This window comes from Macrobrachium rosenbergii, chromosome 48, assembly GCF_040412425.1.
Source record: "Macrobrachium rosenbergii isolate ZJJX-2024 chromosome 48, ASM4041242v1, whole genome shotgun sequence".
NCBI classification, from domain to species: Eukaryota; Metazoa; Arthropoda; class Malacostraca; order Decapoda; family Palaemonidae; genus Macrobrachium; species Macrobrachium rosenbergii.
Window position 1 is genome coordinate 41975166 of NC_089788.1, and position 18539 is coordinate 41993704.

The following is an 18539-nucleotide window of genomic DNA, read 5'->3' on the forward strand; positions in this document are numbered from 1 at the left end:
GTCTGTGTGTGTTTGTGTGTGTGTGTGTGTTGCGGGGAGAAGGTTGTCTCCCTTGCAACAATATACAGACCTTTTATTGTACTACTAACTTGTTACTGTACGAAACTTCAGAAACTCAAGGAAGAAAATAGAAAGTGTGATCATTAGGCCTAGTAGTTGAAATCTAAATAGTGGGCTTATTTTCATAGTGATCATCTAAGTGTTTGTGTTTTTTCTGTTTGTGTTTGTGAGAATTCATCTCATTACATTCGATAAACATGTAAAAAGTGACTTTGAAAGGCTTCTCGTTTGTTCCAAGATTCTCCTAAGACAGTCTAAGTAGGTTCTAGAGATCGCAAGCGATTAGGCCGCATTGCGAAAGGTGACTGCACCCATTGAGAAGCGTTTGATATAGCGTAGTAGAAAAACATCACCATTGAACATTGATTTTTTCTTCCACTCCCTTCATTTTCTTCTCCACGATTCTATGTTTACTTAATTTGTTTACTACTTGTTTCATTCTTCCCCAAATTTCTCAAATTTCTTGAGGCTGCATTACATCTATGTGGGATATTTTCTAGAACTGTTCCTCATCCTCTTGACACTGGGCTTCCCTGCCCTCCCGATCCCCTACCTACCCCTCCCCTACCCTCCCAATCCCCTACCTACCCCACCCCCACAAGAGGTGACTGGGCTAACAGAAAACGGAAACTCAAAACCATTGTGTGTGGCGTTCTTGAAACCTCCATAACCATCTACACTCACTTCGTTTATCGATACAGGTTTTCAATGTTGATTTTATCGGTGCTAGGACCGTTCGTCCCCGGACACTTCGTTACCGGACATTTTGCTACAGGACAGTTCGTTACTAGGACCCTTCGCTACCAGGCCATTACGCTACCAAAAGTTTTTTTTTTTTTTTTTTAGATTTGTTGTGAGCTCATATTTTTAATTAGATAAATGATGATAATAATAATAATAATAATAATAATAATAATAATAATAATAATAATAATTAATAATAATAATAGTTTGTAATTTTTGTTATATTTTTGTTATAATAATACAATAGTAATACTATAAATTTATTATAAAATTGAAATATTAAAAATATTTACTGTACTAGTTTGGTCATATATTAGTTTAGTCATGTATTATAAAATAAAAAGAAAGTTTTTATTAATATAGCTTCAAATTATGAGCAATAGCTCGAAGAAAATCCATTTTACATTCAGGGTTGTAGCGACTAATAACATTAAGAACCCTCTGCTCAGAGTTCTTATACTTTCTTTTCTTTGAAGGTAGATTGCCGCAATTTACTTGTATGATTTTTGTTCTCGCTAGTCCTTCCTTCTTCGTTTTTCAAGGCATCAATCAATTTCCATATATTTGGATGTGAGCTTGTAACTGAAGTTCTAAGAGAGCTATGAAAACCCTCTAAGTTGTTATTTGTCCTGGGCATTTCATTGACTGTGCTCTGATACACATTCCACAACTGTATAGGAAACAGGGGTTCTAGTCGTCTTCTCCTTGATCCCCGGCCTCGTTCATCACCAATGTAATTTGTAGAAAAATACGAAACTATTTCTTCTGGAATTTCATTATCATCGATCAACTCCTCAAACCCTGAAAGAACGTCATTTGGCGGTAAAAATGCCAGTGCTGGGAAACAGCGCACTTTTAAACTAAATTCGTCGTCTTGATGATATCGTTCCTTGTACCCTGCTTGAACTGTATGTTTGTAAACATTCTGAGATAAATGAAATAAACAACAGCTAACTTCTGTTTCTTGAAAAACAGCCTTCAGTGAATTAATGACAGCCTTTTCAAAATCAACCACAATGCGATCTGGCTCATGATTTTGTACGAGGTCTTTAATTACAAAAAAGGCGCTTGTAAGTGGCTTCGGTTTTATCAGGTAGTAGTGCAAAAAGTCGGGGAATACTTATGTCTTTAGTTTGTATATGCAACGTATATAACTGATAGTATATAATTGGACAACATTTGAATGTTCCATCACCTGCCCGTACTTTAAACTTTTTCAAATCACTTAATCCATCTGCAGATGCAAATACCAAAATCCTGTCGAGATCGTCTTCGCCACTGTCGTATTGCAGAAATAATGACCCAGTACTCAGTTTGGCGTAGTCTTCGGGAATCAGATAACCATGCCTTACTTGTGGAATTGGAGGAGATTTATTTTCCTTTTGCCTCCATCGGCGTATATTACGACTTATATTTGATGGACAAGGAAGTTCAGCTATGGCACATTCATGTAAATTCTTTAATTCAGTAGCAATCAAAGTACGTGAAGAGTCCTGGGTTCCAAGAGCTTTATCTTTGATTTGATTGCTTGCACATTTTGCACTTACAGAAGAAGCCGTGGTAGTATGATTGTGTTCACCGACTTCCTTTATTATTACATAATTATCCTCATCAACGTTTGTGTGCACTCTTGCTTTATACGTCCGATTTTCACACATCCAGTATTGTTTTGTCCCATCACTATTTTCCTTCTGCTTACAGTATATGTAATTCAAATCACCACCAACTTGATTTGTTTTCTTCTGGATTCAATCGTCCTGGGCATCTTGACTAAGGGTTCAGTCACTTTTAAAAAGAGATACTTAGCAAATGAAATACGTTGGTTTAGTTACAGTAACAAAGTAAAATGTATAATAGTATCCAGTATTTAAGTAACAAGGTAAGATGTATAATAGTAATTATGTTAACAACTATTCAGTATTTCAAGTTAGGAACTACATTAACAAGGTGATCAACATTTAATTACAAAAATAATAGTAGACAAAACTTTGACCTTTTGTAGCGTAATGGCCTGGTAGTGAAGGGTCCTAGTAACGAACTGTCCCGTAGCGTAATGTCCGGTAACGAAATGTCCGGTACAAACGGTCCAGTAACGAACGGTCCGGACACCGATTTTATCAAGGTAATTAACAATTATTATATTAATAATTATCATAAATTATGATTAAAAAAATTAATGTAAATTCTGATAAAAAATTGATGTTATAGGGGATTTATTGTTGCATGTTAATCATACGTCTGACACACCTGGAAGAAAAACTGGAGTGTTCAGGTGAAAAGTGACCATTAACCCATAATGCACCTGAAGGAAAACCTGATAGAATTGGTAAAAACGAAAATTTCATACAGTTTGTCTGTGTTTGACGTCTGTCACAGGGTAAGGGTTTGATTTTGAGTTATAATCTTCCTGGGCTCACATAGGGGCCATGTGCCAAATTTTGTCTGGGTCTGTCAAGTGGTTCGGATTTCTATGAAGGACAAACATACAAACATTCTCTTTAATATATGTAGATTTTAGTTATTTTACATTTATTGCTGAAAGTCTATCACAGATTGTTAATTCCAAGCATTTTTCCCATCTTCAATATCTGGTTTCCAAAGCTATGTACTGGTCTAATTTGTTTATGCATTAACCTGATATATATCTCGACAGAGTAAATGCCAAAGCAGATGACATAGTGTCATGTGCAGAGAGGAGGATGGTTCTGGAGGGGAAGTTGGAGAGGTGGAGAGTAGCACTAGAGGATAGAAGAATGAGGATAAGCAGGTCAAAGACATATAAGTGTACTGCCATTGAGAGGATGGCAGGGAGAGTATAAGGTTGGATGGAGGAGAAATAACGAGTAGAAAAGTTCAAATACTTTGGGTGTATAGTAGAGGCTGGCTGAAGAATGGATGATGAGGTAAAACTTAGGTTACGAGCAAGATGGAAAAATTGAAGTGCTGCCTCTGAAGTCCTTTGTGACGAAAGAGTGCCACTAAGACTAAAGGGAAAGTTTCATACAGCAGTAGTAAGACCAGCTATGCTGTATGGTACAGAAACGGCAAGTATGAAAAAGGCAGAGGAGATGAAACTGGACATAGCAGAAATGAGACTGTTAAGGTGGATGTCTGATGAAACAAGGGAGGATGGAATTAGGAATGAGTACATAAGGGGGTCAACAAAGATGGTTGAAATATCAAAGAAAGAGCAGGAGGGAAGACTGAGATGGTGCAGACCCCTACTGAAAAGGGATGAAGACCATAATGGAAGGCATGCTATGGAGATGGAAGTGCAGGCACTGCAGGGTAGAAGATGAGGATGACCAAGAAAGAAGATGGAGGGATTTGTGAGGGAAGATTTGAGAGAGAAGGGACTTGACGAAGCAAAAGCTCACCACGGAAGTTGATGGAAGTGTAAAGTCCCCGCTCAATGGGTTCTCTATGATGAACATCCCGTTTTCTGCGGTGCCTTCACAAGCGACCTAAGGTCGGACGAACACAATCTTATTATCATTATTGTGAATTGTATGTTTATTATCTGTTCATTTGCCCTTGTACCATGTATATGTGACAGAGTATTTTTATGTCCTACCAGTTATTGTTAGTCATCATATTTTCTGTATGTACCTGTCCTGTTTTGTGTAGAGAAATATTTTGACCTCAGGTCACCTGTAAATTTTTGTACCCGCGGTCTCTGCGTACACGCCGATGTCCGCATGCCACTTTATAAGCAGGTCGCTTCATCAATAAAGCAGCAGTACTTGTCTTTCTGCTCATTATTTCACACCTCTCTCACAGTGGTGATCCCCGGAGTGGTTCCTGGAGCCATTAACGGACCCAAACGGCGACTTAGTCTTGGCCTCATGAACCAACCCACGCCCCTAACGGACTAATTACAGTGCTCTAACAAAGCGTTCAGGCATTACCGACCCTTGTTGGCAAATCACTAGTGTCATTAGCAGACCCACATGGCATGCTCCCAAGCGTGTATTGACGTGGGTGTTCCCTCACACTCCAAGTGAGAGTGCGGAATGAGCATGGACACAGACATCCTCAACCACATACAAATTACCGCGAACTTCTCGGAGGCAGATGTCTCCCTCATGCAACCCCTTCCCGCGCACTCCTCCACGCTGGTGCCCGCTCCCCACTCCATGCCCCTCCTGATGGACCAACCAAGGGTGGCCCTTAGCATAAAGCTGCTGCCATTCACCCATCAGAACCCAGCGTCTTGGCTCTACAGGGTCGAGGGGCAATTTAGGGTGGCAGGCCTGACCATTGCGGTGTTGAAGGCAGACATCGCCATCAGCGCCCTACCAGAGGAGATATACAAGAAGGTCGCCCCATGGGTGACGACAATGACGAGCCCTGCCACCTTCCAGGAGTTAAAGGCCACTCTCATCGAGACCTGCTCCCTGCCGGTCTCCGAGAGAGCCGCCCGCGGCCTCAACCTCGCCATCAACCTCCGGCAGGACACAAACCTCTTGGAGACATGGCATGCCCTCCAGAACCTCCTCCTCCCCCCCGAGACTGACAGCAGCGGCAGACGCAAAGAGATTAGCCTGTCGAGGGAGATCCTCCTGTGGCAGCTACTCCCAGAGGTCCGTGGGCACATCACAGAACCATACACCCTGCTGGTCAAGGACCTGATCAGGGTGGCGCAGCAACTGTCGGACTCCACAACGGTGGTGAAGCGGGCATCCATGCCCGCACACCCCATCAACTGCCCCCAGCCAGAGGACCCCACCCCACTACAGAGGGCATCAATGCCGTCGACAGGAGGAGGCCACCCCACCAACAGAAGGAAAGGCTGTGGTTTTGCCATTACCACCAGAGGTTCGGTACAGCTGCCCGAAATTGCGAAGTCCCCTGCCTTTTCTCCCCTCCAAAAAACGGGGGAAGCGGCAGCCACCCTCACAGGCCGCCATGGCAGCAGCATCTGAAACACTCAGTAGGCTTCTAAGTCCGCGACACTATCTCCAGCAGGATGATGCTGATCGACACTGGGGCCATGCAGTAAGTGTTCCCACCTTCCAGAGAGGACCGCAGACATCTGCCGGACCGGACTGGCTCCCTGACGGCCGCCAGCGGGTCCCCATCCTCTCCTACGGTACCATGCTCCTGTCGTTCTCCATCCTGGGCCCGAGGTACAGGTGGAACTTCATTGTCGCGGATGTTAGGACCCTGCTCCTGGGTGCAGACTTCCTCGCCCACTTTGGGCTGGCAGTCAACATTGGCCGCAAGCGCCTGCTGGACACCGAGTCCTGCCAGTCCCTGCCCTTGTCACCGGGCCCCAGGGAGCCCACAACCTGTTCTGTCGCTCCCCACCAATACGGCTCCCTCCTGAAGGAATTCCTGGAAGTGTTCAAACCCAAGCTTCACCAGGTGCCTGGAGACCCTGCCAAACACAGGATATATCATCACATCAAGACAAGGGGCCCCCAACGTATGCAAAGTTCCAGAGGCTTCCCCCACAGCGCCTTCAGGAGGCCAAGAAGGCCTTTGCCGAGATGGAACGAATGGGCATATGCAAGAAGGCTCCCAGCCCATGGGTCTCCCCCCTTCACATGGTACAGAAAGCAGACGGCATCTGGAGACCCTGCGGCAACTACAGGTGGCTCAACCTCGCTACAGAACCTGACCAATACCCTCTACCAAACATGTAGGACCTAATGACCTCCATCCACGGGGCCAAAATATTCTCAAAGTTAGCTCTCTTGAAATCATATTTTCAGGGACCAGTAACTCCAGAGGACATCCCCAAAACCGCCATCATCATGCCTTTCGGGTCCTATGTCTTCCCCTTCTCCAACTTCGGCCTGAGGAACGCAGGGGCGACCTTTCAGAGACTGATGGACAGCATTCTGGGGGACCTGAACTTCTGCGTCTGCTACATTGATGATATCCTAATTTTTTCCAGATCCCACAAGGAACACCTACGACACATCTGGAAGGTCCTGCAGCGCTTGCAGGAGAGTGGCCTAATCGTCAGGTTCAACAAGTGCACCTTCGGCGTTGATAAGGTGGAATTTCTAGGTCACACGATATCCCCAGGAAGCGTCCACTCAGTTGCATCGAAAGTCGAGGCCGTCGTCAGGTTCCCCACCCTTACCTCTGTCAGGGCTGTACAAGAATTCCCCGGAATGGTCAACTACTACAGGAGATTCATTCCGGGGATCGCGCACAACATGGCCCCCATGACAGAGATCGTCAAGGGCCGTCTGAAGACCTTAGAGTGGGGCCCTGACCAGCAAAGGGCCTTCTCTCTGATGAAGGCCGCCCTCACCAAGGCAACAGCTTTGGCCCACCAGGACCCCAGCGCTCCACTCCAGCTGACAACGGACGCCAGCAATGTCGCCTGCAGGGCCGTCCTAGAACAAGTCGTCAACAGAGCCCCTCAGCCCATCACCTTCTTCAGCAGAAAACTCAGCCCCACCGAGTCCCGCTACAGCACCTTCGACAGGGAACTCTTCATGGTGTGCCAGGCGGTACACAACTTCAAGTTTCTCCTGGAGGGTTATAGCCTTCACAGTTTGGACAGACCACCAGCCACTGGTCCACGCCTTCACAAAGCTGGGGGATGCATGGTCCTCCAGGCAGCAGCGGCACCTCGTGGCCATTGCGGAGTTCACCTGCACCATCAAGTACCTTCCCGGCAAGAAGAACCCTGTAGCCGACACCCTCTTGAGGATCGAAATCGATGCAGTGCAGCTCGGGATCGACTACGAGGACTTCGCCCGTGAACAAGCCACCGACCCAGAGACTCCAGCTTACTGCACTGCCATCACGTCGCTGAAGTGGAAGGACGTGCCCCTCGGCCCTGGAGGGCCAACACTGCTGAGCGACGTAAGCACCGGCCACCCCCGCCCACTGGTGCCCACCTCCCGTCGTTGGCTGGTCTTCAACATCATCCACGGACTGTCCCACCCCTCCGGAAGAACGACAGCTGGGCTGCTGGCGGAGAAGTTTGTCTGGCATGGCATATGAAAGGATGCGACGGCCTGGGCAAGGCAGTGCATACAGTGCCAGGCCAGCAAAATAGGGTGACGCACCGAATCTGGGGTGGGTGATTTTCCCCAGCCGGGGAGACGTTTCGGGCACATCCACATCAGCATAGTGGGTCCTCTCCCCCCATCAGGAGGAGCAAGATACCTTCTAATAGTCGTCGAACGCTCCACCAGGTGGCCTGAAGCTACGCCCATGGAAGAAGCCACCTCCACTGTGTGCGCAGAGGCCCTCCTCTCCAGCTGGATCAGCCGGTTTGGTGTCCCGGATCCTATAACTACGGACAGGGGCCCCGCTTTCTTGTCCGAGCTGTGGAAAAAAGTTACGTATATCTTAGTTTAACCAGACCACTGAGTTGATTAACAGCTCTCCTAGGGCTGGCCCAAAGGATTATATTTATTTTTACGTGTCTAAGAACCAACTGGTTACCTAGCAATGGGACCTACAGCTTATTGTGGAATCCGAACCTGGCACACCTGCTGAGGACCACTCACCACAGCACCACCACCTACAACCAATGGAATGGTAGAAAGGTTCCACAGTTCCCTGAAGGCGTCCCTCATGGCTCGTTGCACCTCCGAGAATTGGAAGTACCAGCTGCCCTGGGTCCTCCTTGGGCTGAGGATCGCCCCCAGAGCCAACGGCGACCCGTCCGCAGCAGAAAAGGTCTTCGGGGGAGACCCTCATAGTCCCTGGGGAACTCATCACAGAGGACCGGGACGGCTTAACAACGCAGAGGCTCCGCGACAGGGTTAGGAAGTTCGCCCCCTGCCGGCGGACATATACTGACAGGACGTCTCCCTTCATGCCTCCCGGTCTGTCCTCTGCCACCCACGTCTTCATCAGGGACGATGCCGTATGTCCACCTTTAACCAGGCCCTACAGGGGGTCTTTCCTCGTGCTTGAGAGGAACAAGAAGGCATTCCGGGTAGCCGTCCATGGGAAGGACGACTGGGTATCAGTAGACCGCCTCAAGCCCGCATTTCTGGAGGAAGACTTTGGAGGCACTTCCCAAAGCCCGCGCAGGAGAAGCACCCCCACAGCCCGCCCCGTCCGCAAGAAAACCTCTTTGCACCCCCGGAAGGCCCCGGGACCAGGTAGGAGGGCAACCCAACACACCCATCCACAGGGCACCAAAGAAGACGACCACCCCCCCAGCTGACATCGAGAAGGCGGGGCCCCCTCTGCCGCCCCAGCAGGTACCTGCTTTGATCAGACGTTACCTACGTCTTGGGGGAGGGAGTATTGTAAAGTCCCTGCTCAACGGGTTCTCTATGATGAACATCCCGTTTTCTGCGGTGCCTTCACATGCGACCTAAGGTCGGACGAACACAATCTTATTATCATTATTGTGAATTGAATGTTTATTATCTGTTCATTTGTCCTTGTACAGTAAGTTCCAAAAGTGAAGCTACAAATTTCAAAATTGATCGTACTTCTTTAGAAACTCTCGTGGGGTTGCCAGTTAGTATATTTTATTCCACTTATTGTCATCCTCTTTATCATAATGAGTATCAGTGATTAACTGTAGAACCACAGAAGGTATTCCCCCAGTGAATGGTCAATGTTAGTTCAATAATTGTTTATTAAAAAAAAAAAAAAATTCCCCCCCAAAAAAAGAATTTCTCCGTAGAAACATCTGCGGCTCTCAATGTGTGATACCAAGTGTTCACCATTGAGTGACAGCAGGAACTGAGTGCATAAGCATTGGCCTAATGTGATTTGTAAATTAACTTTCTACTTTTATAGCGTCATATCGAAAGTTATTATGATTTCTTTTGATAAAGGACAAAGAAGTTTAGCATCTGATTGAATGAAATATAAATAAGACACAAGTTGGTGTGGGAAAAAAACGAAATCCAAGTCATATGTAGGTTTAGCATTGGCTACATGGTTAGGTCTATTTCAGTAATCAAGGAAATATATTTTCCAGCTTGTTATTTAATGAATTGAGTTGTCTGGATATCTAGATGGTTGTAAACATGATTTTCCATAAATTAGGTTTCATTATCAAGTCAAGGGAAGTCAGGAAAGTGAGGAAGTCTAGGTCTAAGTCAAGTCAGGGGAAGTGAGGAAGTCTAGGCTTAAGCCAAGTCAGGGGAAATGACAAAGTCTAGGCCTAAGCCAAGGTAGGGAAAGTGAGGAAGTCTAAACCTAAGCCAAGACAGGGGAAGTGAGGAAGTCTAGGCTTAAGTCAAGTCAGGGGAAGTGAGGAAGTCTGCGCCAAAGTCAAGTCTGGGGAAGTGAGGAAGTCAAGGCCTAATCCAAGGCAGAGGAAGTGAGGAAGTCAGATAGATGAATTTTCAGTTGTTTTTGGTCAACCTTGGTGGATCTTAGACTTGAATGATTTGGGAACACTTTTATTATTTGGAGAAGCCCTCTGTATTTGTAACGGTTCTGTATTTGTAACAGAAAACCTGTTTGCAATCAAGTTTACCCTTTCAATAGTGGTTACTTTCTGTCAGTTATTGCAAACATAATGAAGGAGGGGACTGATTTACCTGTTTATTCAATATTACTAGCTGGCGATTGGGGTATTGGGGCAAAGTCCCCCCCCAGCCTAGTAGGACACGGCTGGTGATTCATGGGTTGGGTAGATAATGTTATGTTTGTGTCGTGGGTCGAAACCGAAGCCAAAGCTGAAATAGAGTCCGAATGGTCGGGTCCTAGAAGCTAAAATCAGAACTACCCACACCCAACTTCTCTGTTGAATCTAGGTGCTTTCATGGTTGATTATGTTTAATGTTACGGAGATTTTCCCTTTATATTCTATTGATACTTGCATGGTTTTATGCATCTTCGCTAAAATAATTGATAATACACTATGATATTAAATATTTGTTTCCACATTGCTCGAAACATGCAAAGGTAATGTTGGTAATCCTGTGTTGAACGAAAATTCAAATTGTTTTGTTTCCATAGTTTGAAGTAATTACTATACTTTGAAATAATTACCATTACTGTAATTTTTTCTTATGATATTTATAAATATCATAGATTTGATATTTGTGTATCATATGTTAGCTTTATTTTGCTTGATAGAGCTTTCAATGTAGAAAAAAAAAAGTTTTTCAGTTATGTGTTATAGTTGCCAGTTAGTGAATTTCGAACGAAATCCTCTGAAATTTGTAGCTTCACTTTTGGAACTTACTGTACCACATATATGTGACAGAGTATTTTTATGTCCAACCAGTTATTGTTAATCATCATGTTTTCTTTATGTACCTGTTCTATTTTGTGTAGAGAAATATTTTGACCTTGGTCACCTGTAAATTTTTGTACCCGCGGTCTCTGCGTATACGCCGACGTCCACACACGGCTTTATAAGCAGGTTGCTTCATCAATAAAGCAGCAATACTTGTCTTACTGCTCATTATTTCGCACCTCTCTCACGGAAGCAGCTCATCCAAAATGGTGACCCTGTATAGAAACGGGACGAAGCTGACAAGAAGAAGAAGATATCTTGGCAAAGTGCACTGGTCTTGACTCACTCTGACATGTTGCAGAGAAAATGGAAACCATATTTGTTTTGGGTAGGCCTACTTGTTCAATAATTTATTACAAAGCTAAAAGGAGTATGTTATATGTCGGTGAGTTTAAATTTATTGTGAAAAGGCTTCATTTTTTCTTCTTATATTAACAGATATTTTAGCTTTCTATTATATATTTGTAAATGACAAAAACAGGTTTGGCTGAAAAAAGCGAGCTTGATCACTGTGAAAGAAGTGTCAATAGCCTAGCTTTTTTGCTAGTTAAATAATCATGGAAACAGCTAACGGCTACCACCTACAATCATAGAAACAATACGTGTTGTAGCTTTTCCTAAGAATTAAAAAATCCCAGAGTAATAAATCATCTTACCCCTCAGCGTGAAACCATAATTTTTTTTTCCAGGGGGATGAGTAAAGCTTGTAAAACGTTGTCGGTTTTAACAGGCATGAGAATGTTCGACACCCTTTAGATATACGAAGGCAACCTGTGGAAAATCACATTCGCAGCTCTTCATATTTTAATGTAAACCAAACCTTATCCTTCTAGTGGACACGGAGAGAACTGGTGCACTCAAAATCGAACTTGGGAAAGTTTCAGCAGAAGAAGAAGAAGAAGAAGAAGAAGAAGAAGAAGAAGAAGAAGAAGAAGAAGAAGAAACAGATCATGCATGCAGGCATTACCAACCCATGTAACCGGAAAACGTACTGAATCCGCTCCACTCTTTGTATCTTCCTCCGTGTTTCGTTGTCCAAACACTGGCTCTTCCTTACTATCTCCTATCCATCTCCCATCCCATTCCAGACTATGGGTAGCAACAAGCAAAGACTTTTATTTTTCACCGATGTAATACGACACTTACTGTACAGGTTGCTCGGATGAAAAAGAGCTCTTGCTGGCACTGTGCACCTTAATCTAGCAACAGCAACAAGTTTCTGCCAGTTCGGTTCCTACATGATCTCGGATTCATTCAAGAAAGAAAATATAAGTTCACAAGACATAAAATGCGATTATAAACTGAGCATCATCAGTTTCATCAATGTTCTATAAATAATTTTAAATAATAATTTTGTTAATTTACCTAATATCTCCTAGCATTCCTAAGGAAAGACTGGGTATATTCACAACAACAATACATTATAGTCATAGTACAAAGACCTTGTGAATATGTTTAGTTTATTCACAGTAAGGTTCATCATTTGTTAGATAAATTTACCCAAGATTTATTATTCATCTCTAAGTTCCTTCACCACCAGCTGTTGATTTTACTATTCGGACGCGAATAGATTTACATTAAACTACTATTTTATGTCTTAATGGACTCTGAATAAATAGATAAGGCGGTCTTTTTTTTTTTTTTTTGGTTAAGAAACTTCTCTTCAGGAAAGCAGTGGACAGGATATCAAAGAAAAAGTTACCGAAAGAATTAAAATTTTCGAGATTAAGGAAAATAACTACTGATTATTGTAGAGCGACCCACAATCTGGTTGCTTGAATCAAATAGCAGGCGTCATGCAAAGAAAACGAGAAGAAACACTCGGCGGCAGTAGGAGAAAAACGAGAGATTGATTTAGTGCAGAGTTGAGAATACTATAGTCTCCTCGCACTAACCTGGCGGAGAGTCCCGCCCACCATTGTAACTGCATAGCTTGCAGGATTCGTCAGTATTGTATCTATTTCGAATTTAATCATTAACAAGCATACAAAATATAGCGTATCATTACAAAAATCTTGATGTAATATATAAATTTCTATTCTTTCTGTATAGTTGCTGTCACTGAAATACTTGTCATTGTATAAAAACACACAAAGAAAAAAAAAAAACGAGTGCAACAGTATGCAAAGAAAGAGGAGGCGTGCTGTTTAATGGAACAGCCATTGTTTTAGTGACAACACAAATAATTATTTTTACTGATTAACTAATCTTTAATTTGTATTTGAATTTATGTTTGGGTTTAATCATAAGAGCAATACTCTTTGGTTTAAGGTGATCTAAAATTAATTTGCTATAGGACTACGTAAATTTTATGCTATTTTCGAGCTAACTGAAGGGGAAATATAAAAGCTATATAGTTTTTAATGCATTTATTGAGTAATAATAATACTGAATCGGAAGTATATGTCGAAAAATCATATGTATGTATCTTTCCTATATGCCAAGAAACATGTATTAAAATGACATAACGTTAAAGTTATAATTTAAAAGTGAATGTTAGCAAACGAAGGCAATTAACGACATATAGGCCTATAGCCTACAGCTTCATTTACAATACGACTGCATAAATTCATAAACAAACCTCATAATATAATTGCTTAAATGTATAGTCGCATAAAACAAAGGGTAAATAAAGAAGAGATATCATTTTTTGGTTTATACAATTATTGGAACTAGACCCATACGAGGCTACCAATCGGCTCCTCCAGATTTAACCACTTAACCAAGGAATTTTAGTAAATAACCTAACCGATCTGTGAACCCAACTATCTCCAAGTATTCTGAATTCTAGCGATGATTTCTGAGTTTGACTACATATGGAATAAGCACTCTAGTAACTCTAGTTCAGCTCTGTGATAAAATCCTATACTGATACTCAATATTGCCATTGGATAAAAAAAAATAAGATAAAAAACAAAATACAAAAAATAAATAAAACAAAACGGATGGAAGAAAATGCCTCGTTTTAGACCAGTTTTTTTTCACTTTATTTGTTTGGAGATATCTAACACTTTTCTGAAAGTTTACCCAACTTTGTTGAACTGGATCAAACCTTCCATTCCTAACCAGCCATCTACGGACACGTGTGGCCTTTATCAACTGGATTGGAACTGGAGAGCTGGGGAAAATGATTAATAGACCTATATATGGGTGATGCTTACCTGATCTTCCTCCTCCGATCGCTCATTACGAATATAAAATTTAATATAAAAAGACACCTTTACTTTGTGTTAGACTACGCAGGAAATTAAATAGGTAAATATATGAAGCTATGTAAGTATCCTTCAAATGGGATGAAAATTATCAGAAATTTGTTGACGTCAGTGAAATCAGCTGATGAGGTGACAAGTGTAAGATTCCATATCTCGCCAAAACAATGGCTGTTGCATTAACCAGCACACCTCCCCTTTCTTTGCATACAGTTGCACTCGTTTTTTTCTTCGTTTTTTATACAATGACAAGTGTTTCAGAAAGAAAGTGTTTCTATGCAGAAAGAATAGAAATTTATACATTACATCAAGATTTTGTAATGATATGCTATATTTTGTATGCTTGTTATTGATTAAATTCGAAATAGATACAATACTGACGAACCCTGCAATCCATGCAGTTACAGTGGTGGGCGGGGCTTCTCCGCCAGGTTAGTGTGAGGAGGCTATAGCAGACACCCAAGGCAGGTATGATGGCGTCGGTGAAAGCCGTCACCAAACATTCTTTTCAAAATGAATAGTAGGCTCACTGTTGAAAGGCGCTCAAGAAAATACCGGTTAATATAGAAAGCAATTATTGCTGGCGCAAAGGGCGAAGGGGAAGGGAAAGAAAAGAGAGAAGTGTGGAAGGGTGAAGATGAAACGGGTTCAAATAGGAATTGGATAAACAACTGAAGGTTTTGAAGGGAAAGAAACTGAAATCGGGTCACTCCCTGAAGTCAAGAAAATACAGGGCACAGGTTTTGTGACCAATAGACAGTACACTTAACTTTTACCTTACTTTTATGCATTCATTAATGTCTCTGAAATAATATTACATAAACAGGAGGACGAAAACGAGGAGAAGCGAGATTCAGTTTATTCCTGGCCAATGGTTCGAAGCATGACTTCTTCATTAAGGGTAAAGTACAAAATAACAGCAATTAAAATCAGTAAAAATTACACATTAAAACAGTAACATGATATTAGATTAAATATATAATTAAAAAGAGAAACATGGAGCTAAAACCAATAAAACGCGTTAAAATGTTTGTACTGAGTGACCGAGAAGGGCACTCAGAGAACAGAATCATCTTCAGCTATAAACAGAGTGGCAGAAGTAAAATGACTGTTCAGTGATGGAACCCGTCGTTTTATGGTTAAAGACTTGAGAATATGGAGAATGGCTTCAAAATAATCTCAAGAAATGCAAAATGTACATTGTTTAATATATTTCCTGAAGTTGGAAAACTTACTCGATGTACAGCCTGTTGTGTAGCTTACTCCACAGTAAGAGTCAATTCGCACTTTTAGCATTTATTTTAGTTTTTATTGCTGTAGTTTTTGTATTTTAGCCATAATGATGAAGCCCCGCTTCGAAACGTTGGCCAGAAATAAACTGAATCATGCTCCAGCTCCGTTTATTCCTCATGATTATATTATACACTTCCGACTTTCTAGATGTCAACACTTTCCCGATTGTAAGTATATTTAGTGGCACCATGGTACCTGGATAGCGCTCATCTCGCACAATTTGGTGATTGGATATTTTGTGTGAGCACAAAATTGCCCTATTCTGCTTGGGTTTCCAACTAACAAGACAACCTGCTAGAATATGGTGAGAATTAGGTGCATCTATTGTGTACGGTTTCCAGCTGAAACAAAGGGTAAGTGGAATTTAACCATACCTCTCAGTCAGTGCACAAATCTGCTATACTATCTTGTCTTTCTTTGTGTGGTTTTTTCTTTTTTCGGTGATTCTAGTGCAAAAAAATCATCACGGTGCCTGAAAAGGGAAGAGATGGCAACAAACTAAAAGTACAAGTAGACAGGAAATGAGTTTAAAAAAGAAACATTTAGCAAGGTTTGAAAATGGTGTCGGCATCATCGATCTGGCTAAAGAGTTTTGAGTTTCAAAACTGGAATTTTTTCAGTATTATAACTTAAAGAGGCCACCAAAGGAGTTAATTTTGCCCAGGGAGTGAAATCTATTACAAAACAGTAGTCCCAGACAATTGAAGAGGTTGACAAACTGTTGTTAATTTGGATACATGAACAAGTTAGCCAGTGATGGTGTATTTCTGTGGCAATCGTATGTGAAAAGGGCAAGACAACTGCGCGCTGATATCCTGAAAACCACCAATGGAATGAGTGCTGATACAGGGAGTACCAAGTCACGGGTGGTTTGAGAAATTTAAGTCTAGTGAGGCATGGGGAGGCTGCCAGTGCTGACGAACACAAGACAGTCATGTTTGTTCAGGAAGAACATGCTTAACAGAACCTATAACACTCAATAGAAGTCATTGTCAGGGCACTGGCAAGTGGGCAGACTCACTTTTGTGTTCTTTAGAAATGCACACGGGAATTTAAAACTGAAGCTTTTGCTTGTCTACAACTCCGAGAACCTGAGGGTTTGTAGAGAAAAATTGTTATTAAAAACACGTTGAATGTCAGTTAGACAACTAAAAGTAAAGCTTGGATAACCAGGCAATGTTTTGTAGTGTGGGTGACTGAAGTGGTAGAGACCTTAATGTCAAGAAATATCTTGAGGAAAAATGATTGCCTATGAAGGCCCTTCTTGTGCTTGACAATGCTCCTGCTCATCCTCCAGGCTTGAAGGCTGGGTTGCTGGAGGAGTTTAACTCTAAAACTGGGAAACTCTTGCCCACTGGCACGACTCATCTTAGTTCAACCTTTTAGCCAGCAGGTCACCTCTAATTTCAAGAAACTCTACACAAAGAACTATTCCAGAGCCGCTTTGAAATGACTTCCGATACACAGCTGACCTCACGAGAATTCTGGAAGAACTACTTCAACATCCTCCATTTTATAAGTCTCATAGAAAAATCCTGGGGGCGAGGTGACCCTTACAGTACCCTGTACTCTGTCTGGAAGAAATTGTGGCCAGGTACTGTAGAAGAAAGGGAATTTGAAGGCTTTAAGACTGAGCCTGTTATGAAGGATATTACCCTGGGCAAGTCCATGGACTTCGAGGTGAGTGATGGCACTGTGGATAAGTTAGTGGAGGAGCACAGAGCAGAGCTCACCTCACCAAAGAAGCATAAGGGTTGGATATATATATATATATATATATATATATATATAAAAAATATATATATATATATATATATGCAAAAATATATAAATCATATATATATATATATATATATATATATATATATATATATATATATATATATATATATATATAATGTATATATATATATATATATATATATATATATATATATATATATATATATATTTATATATATACATACACATACATACATATATATATATATATATATATATATATATATATATATATATATATATATATATATATGTATATATATATATATATATATATATATATATATATATATATATATATATATATATATATATATATATATATATATATATATATATATATATATATATATATATATATATATATATATATATATATATATATATATATATATATATATATATATATATAGTGGTATCTCAGTATTTAGACTTAACCTGTTCCCAGAAGTCTGTCTAAATGCCAATTTAGCTAATCTGTTCCAGATTAACCAAATTAGCATTCAGACACTTCTGGAACAGATTAAGTCAAGTATTGAGATACCAGTATATATATATACATATATATACTGGGAAAATATGAAGTTTTTGTACAGGAACACAAACAAAATGGCCACACTTATTGTAGAGAATGCCTTCATAACATGCGCAAAAATGTAGTGGCAGGCAACACTGAAATGGATTTAAAGACAGCCATCAAGAAAAATCGTATACTTTCCAAAAGAAAAGAAACGCAAAAGCACAAGAAACCACATGGAAATTTCACACCTGGAAAGAACCGCAGTCAGAGAAAGGCCAAGGTCACGAGGGCGGGGCACAGAGTAGACGGAGCATAATCACAGGAATAAGGGCTTTAATCCACTCCCCCACACACATATAAATACAGCTGGACCACATGTCCGGTCATTTGATGGATACTTGACAATGAGGGCTGTTAGTCCTGGAAAGCTTGTAACTTTTATTGAATAAATATCTCTGCTAGATACTAATCAGTATCAGTGAGGTCCTCAGTAATTGCATTAATGCACAGATAATTGTGTAAGTGATAAAGTAAACATATATACTGTATGTATATATATATATATATACAGATATAATATATATATATATATATATATTTTTATATATATATATATATAAATATATATATATACATATATATATATATATATATATATATATATATATATATATATATATATATATATATATATTATGCTGTGGTTTTCATATGCTGTGTTTTCAGTGCAGTAATCTCC

At 41.1% G+C, this 18539-nt stretch overlaps 1 protein-coding gene across 1 annotated transcript; it reads right to left on the minus strand.

The window, feature by feature from the left end:
- Positions 1 to 1258: 1258 nt before the first annotated feature.
- LOC136831053 (uncharacterized) lies at positions 1259 to 2462 on the minus strand. The gene is made up of 2 exons (XM_067090999.1): positions 2000 to 2462; positions 1259 to 1851 (listed from the first exon to the last, which is right to left on the minus strand). Exons 1-2 carry the CDS (start codon positions 2460 to 2462, stop codon positions 1259 to 1261), a joined length of 1056 nt encoding a protein of 351 aa, XP_066947100.1.
- Positions 2463 to 18539: the final 16077 nt, after the last annotated feature.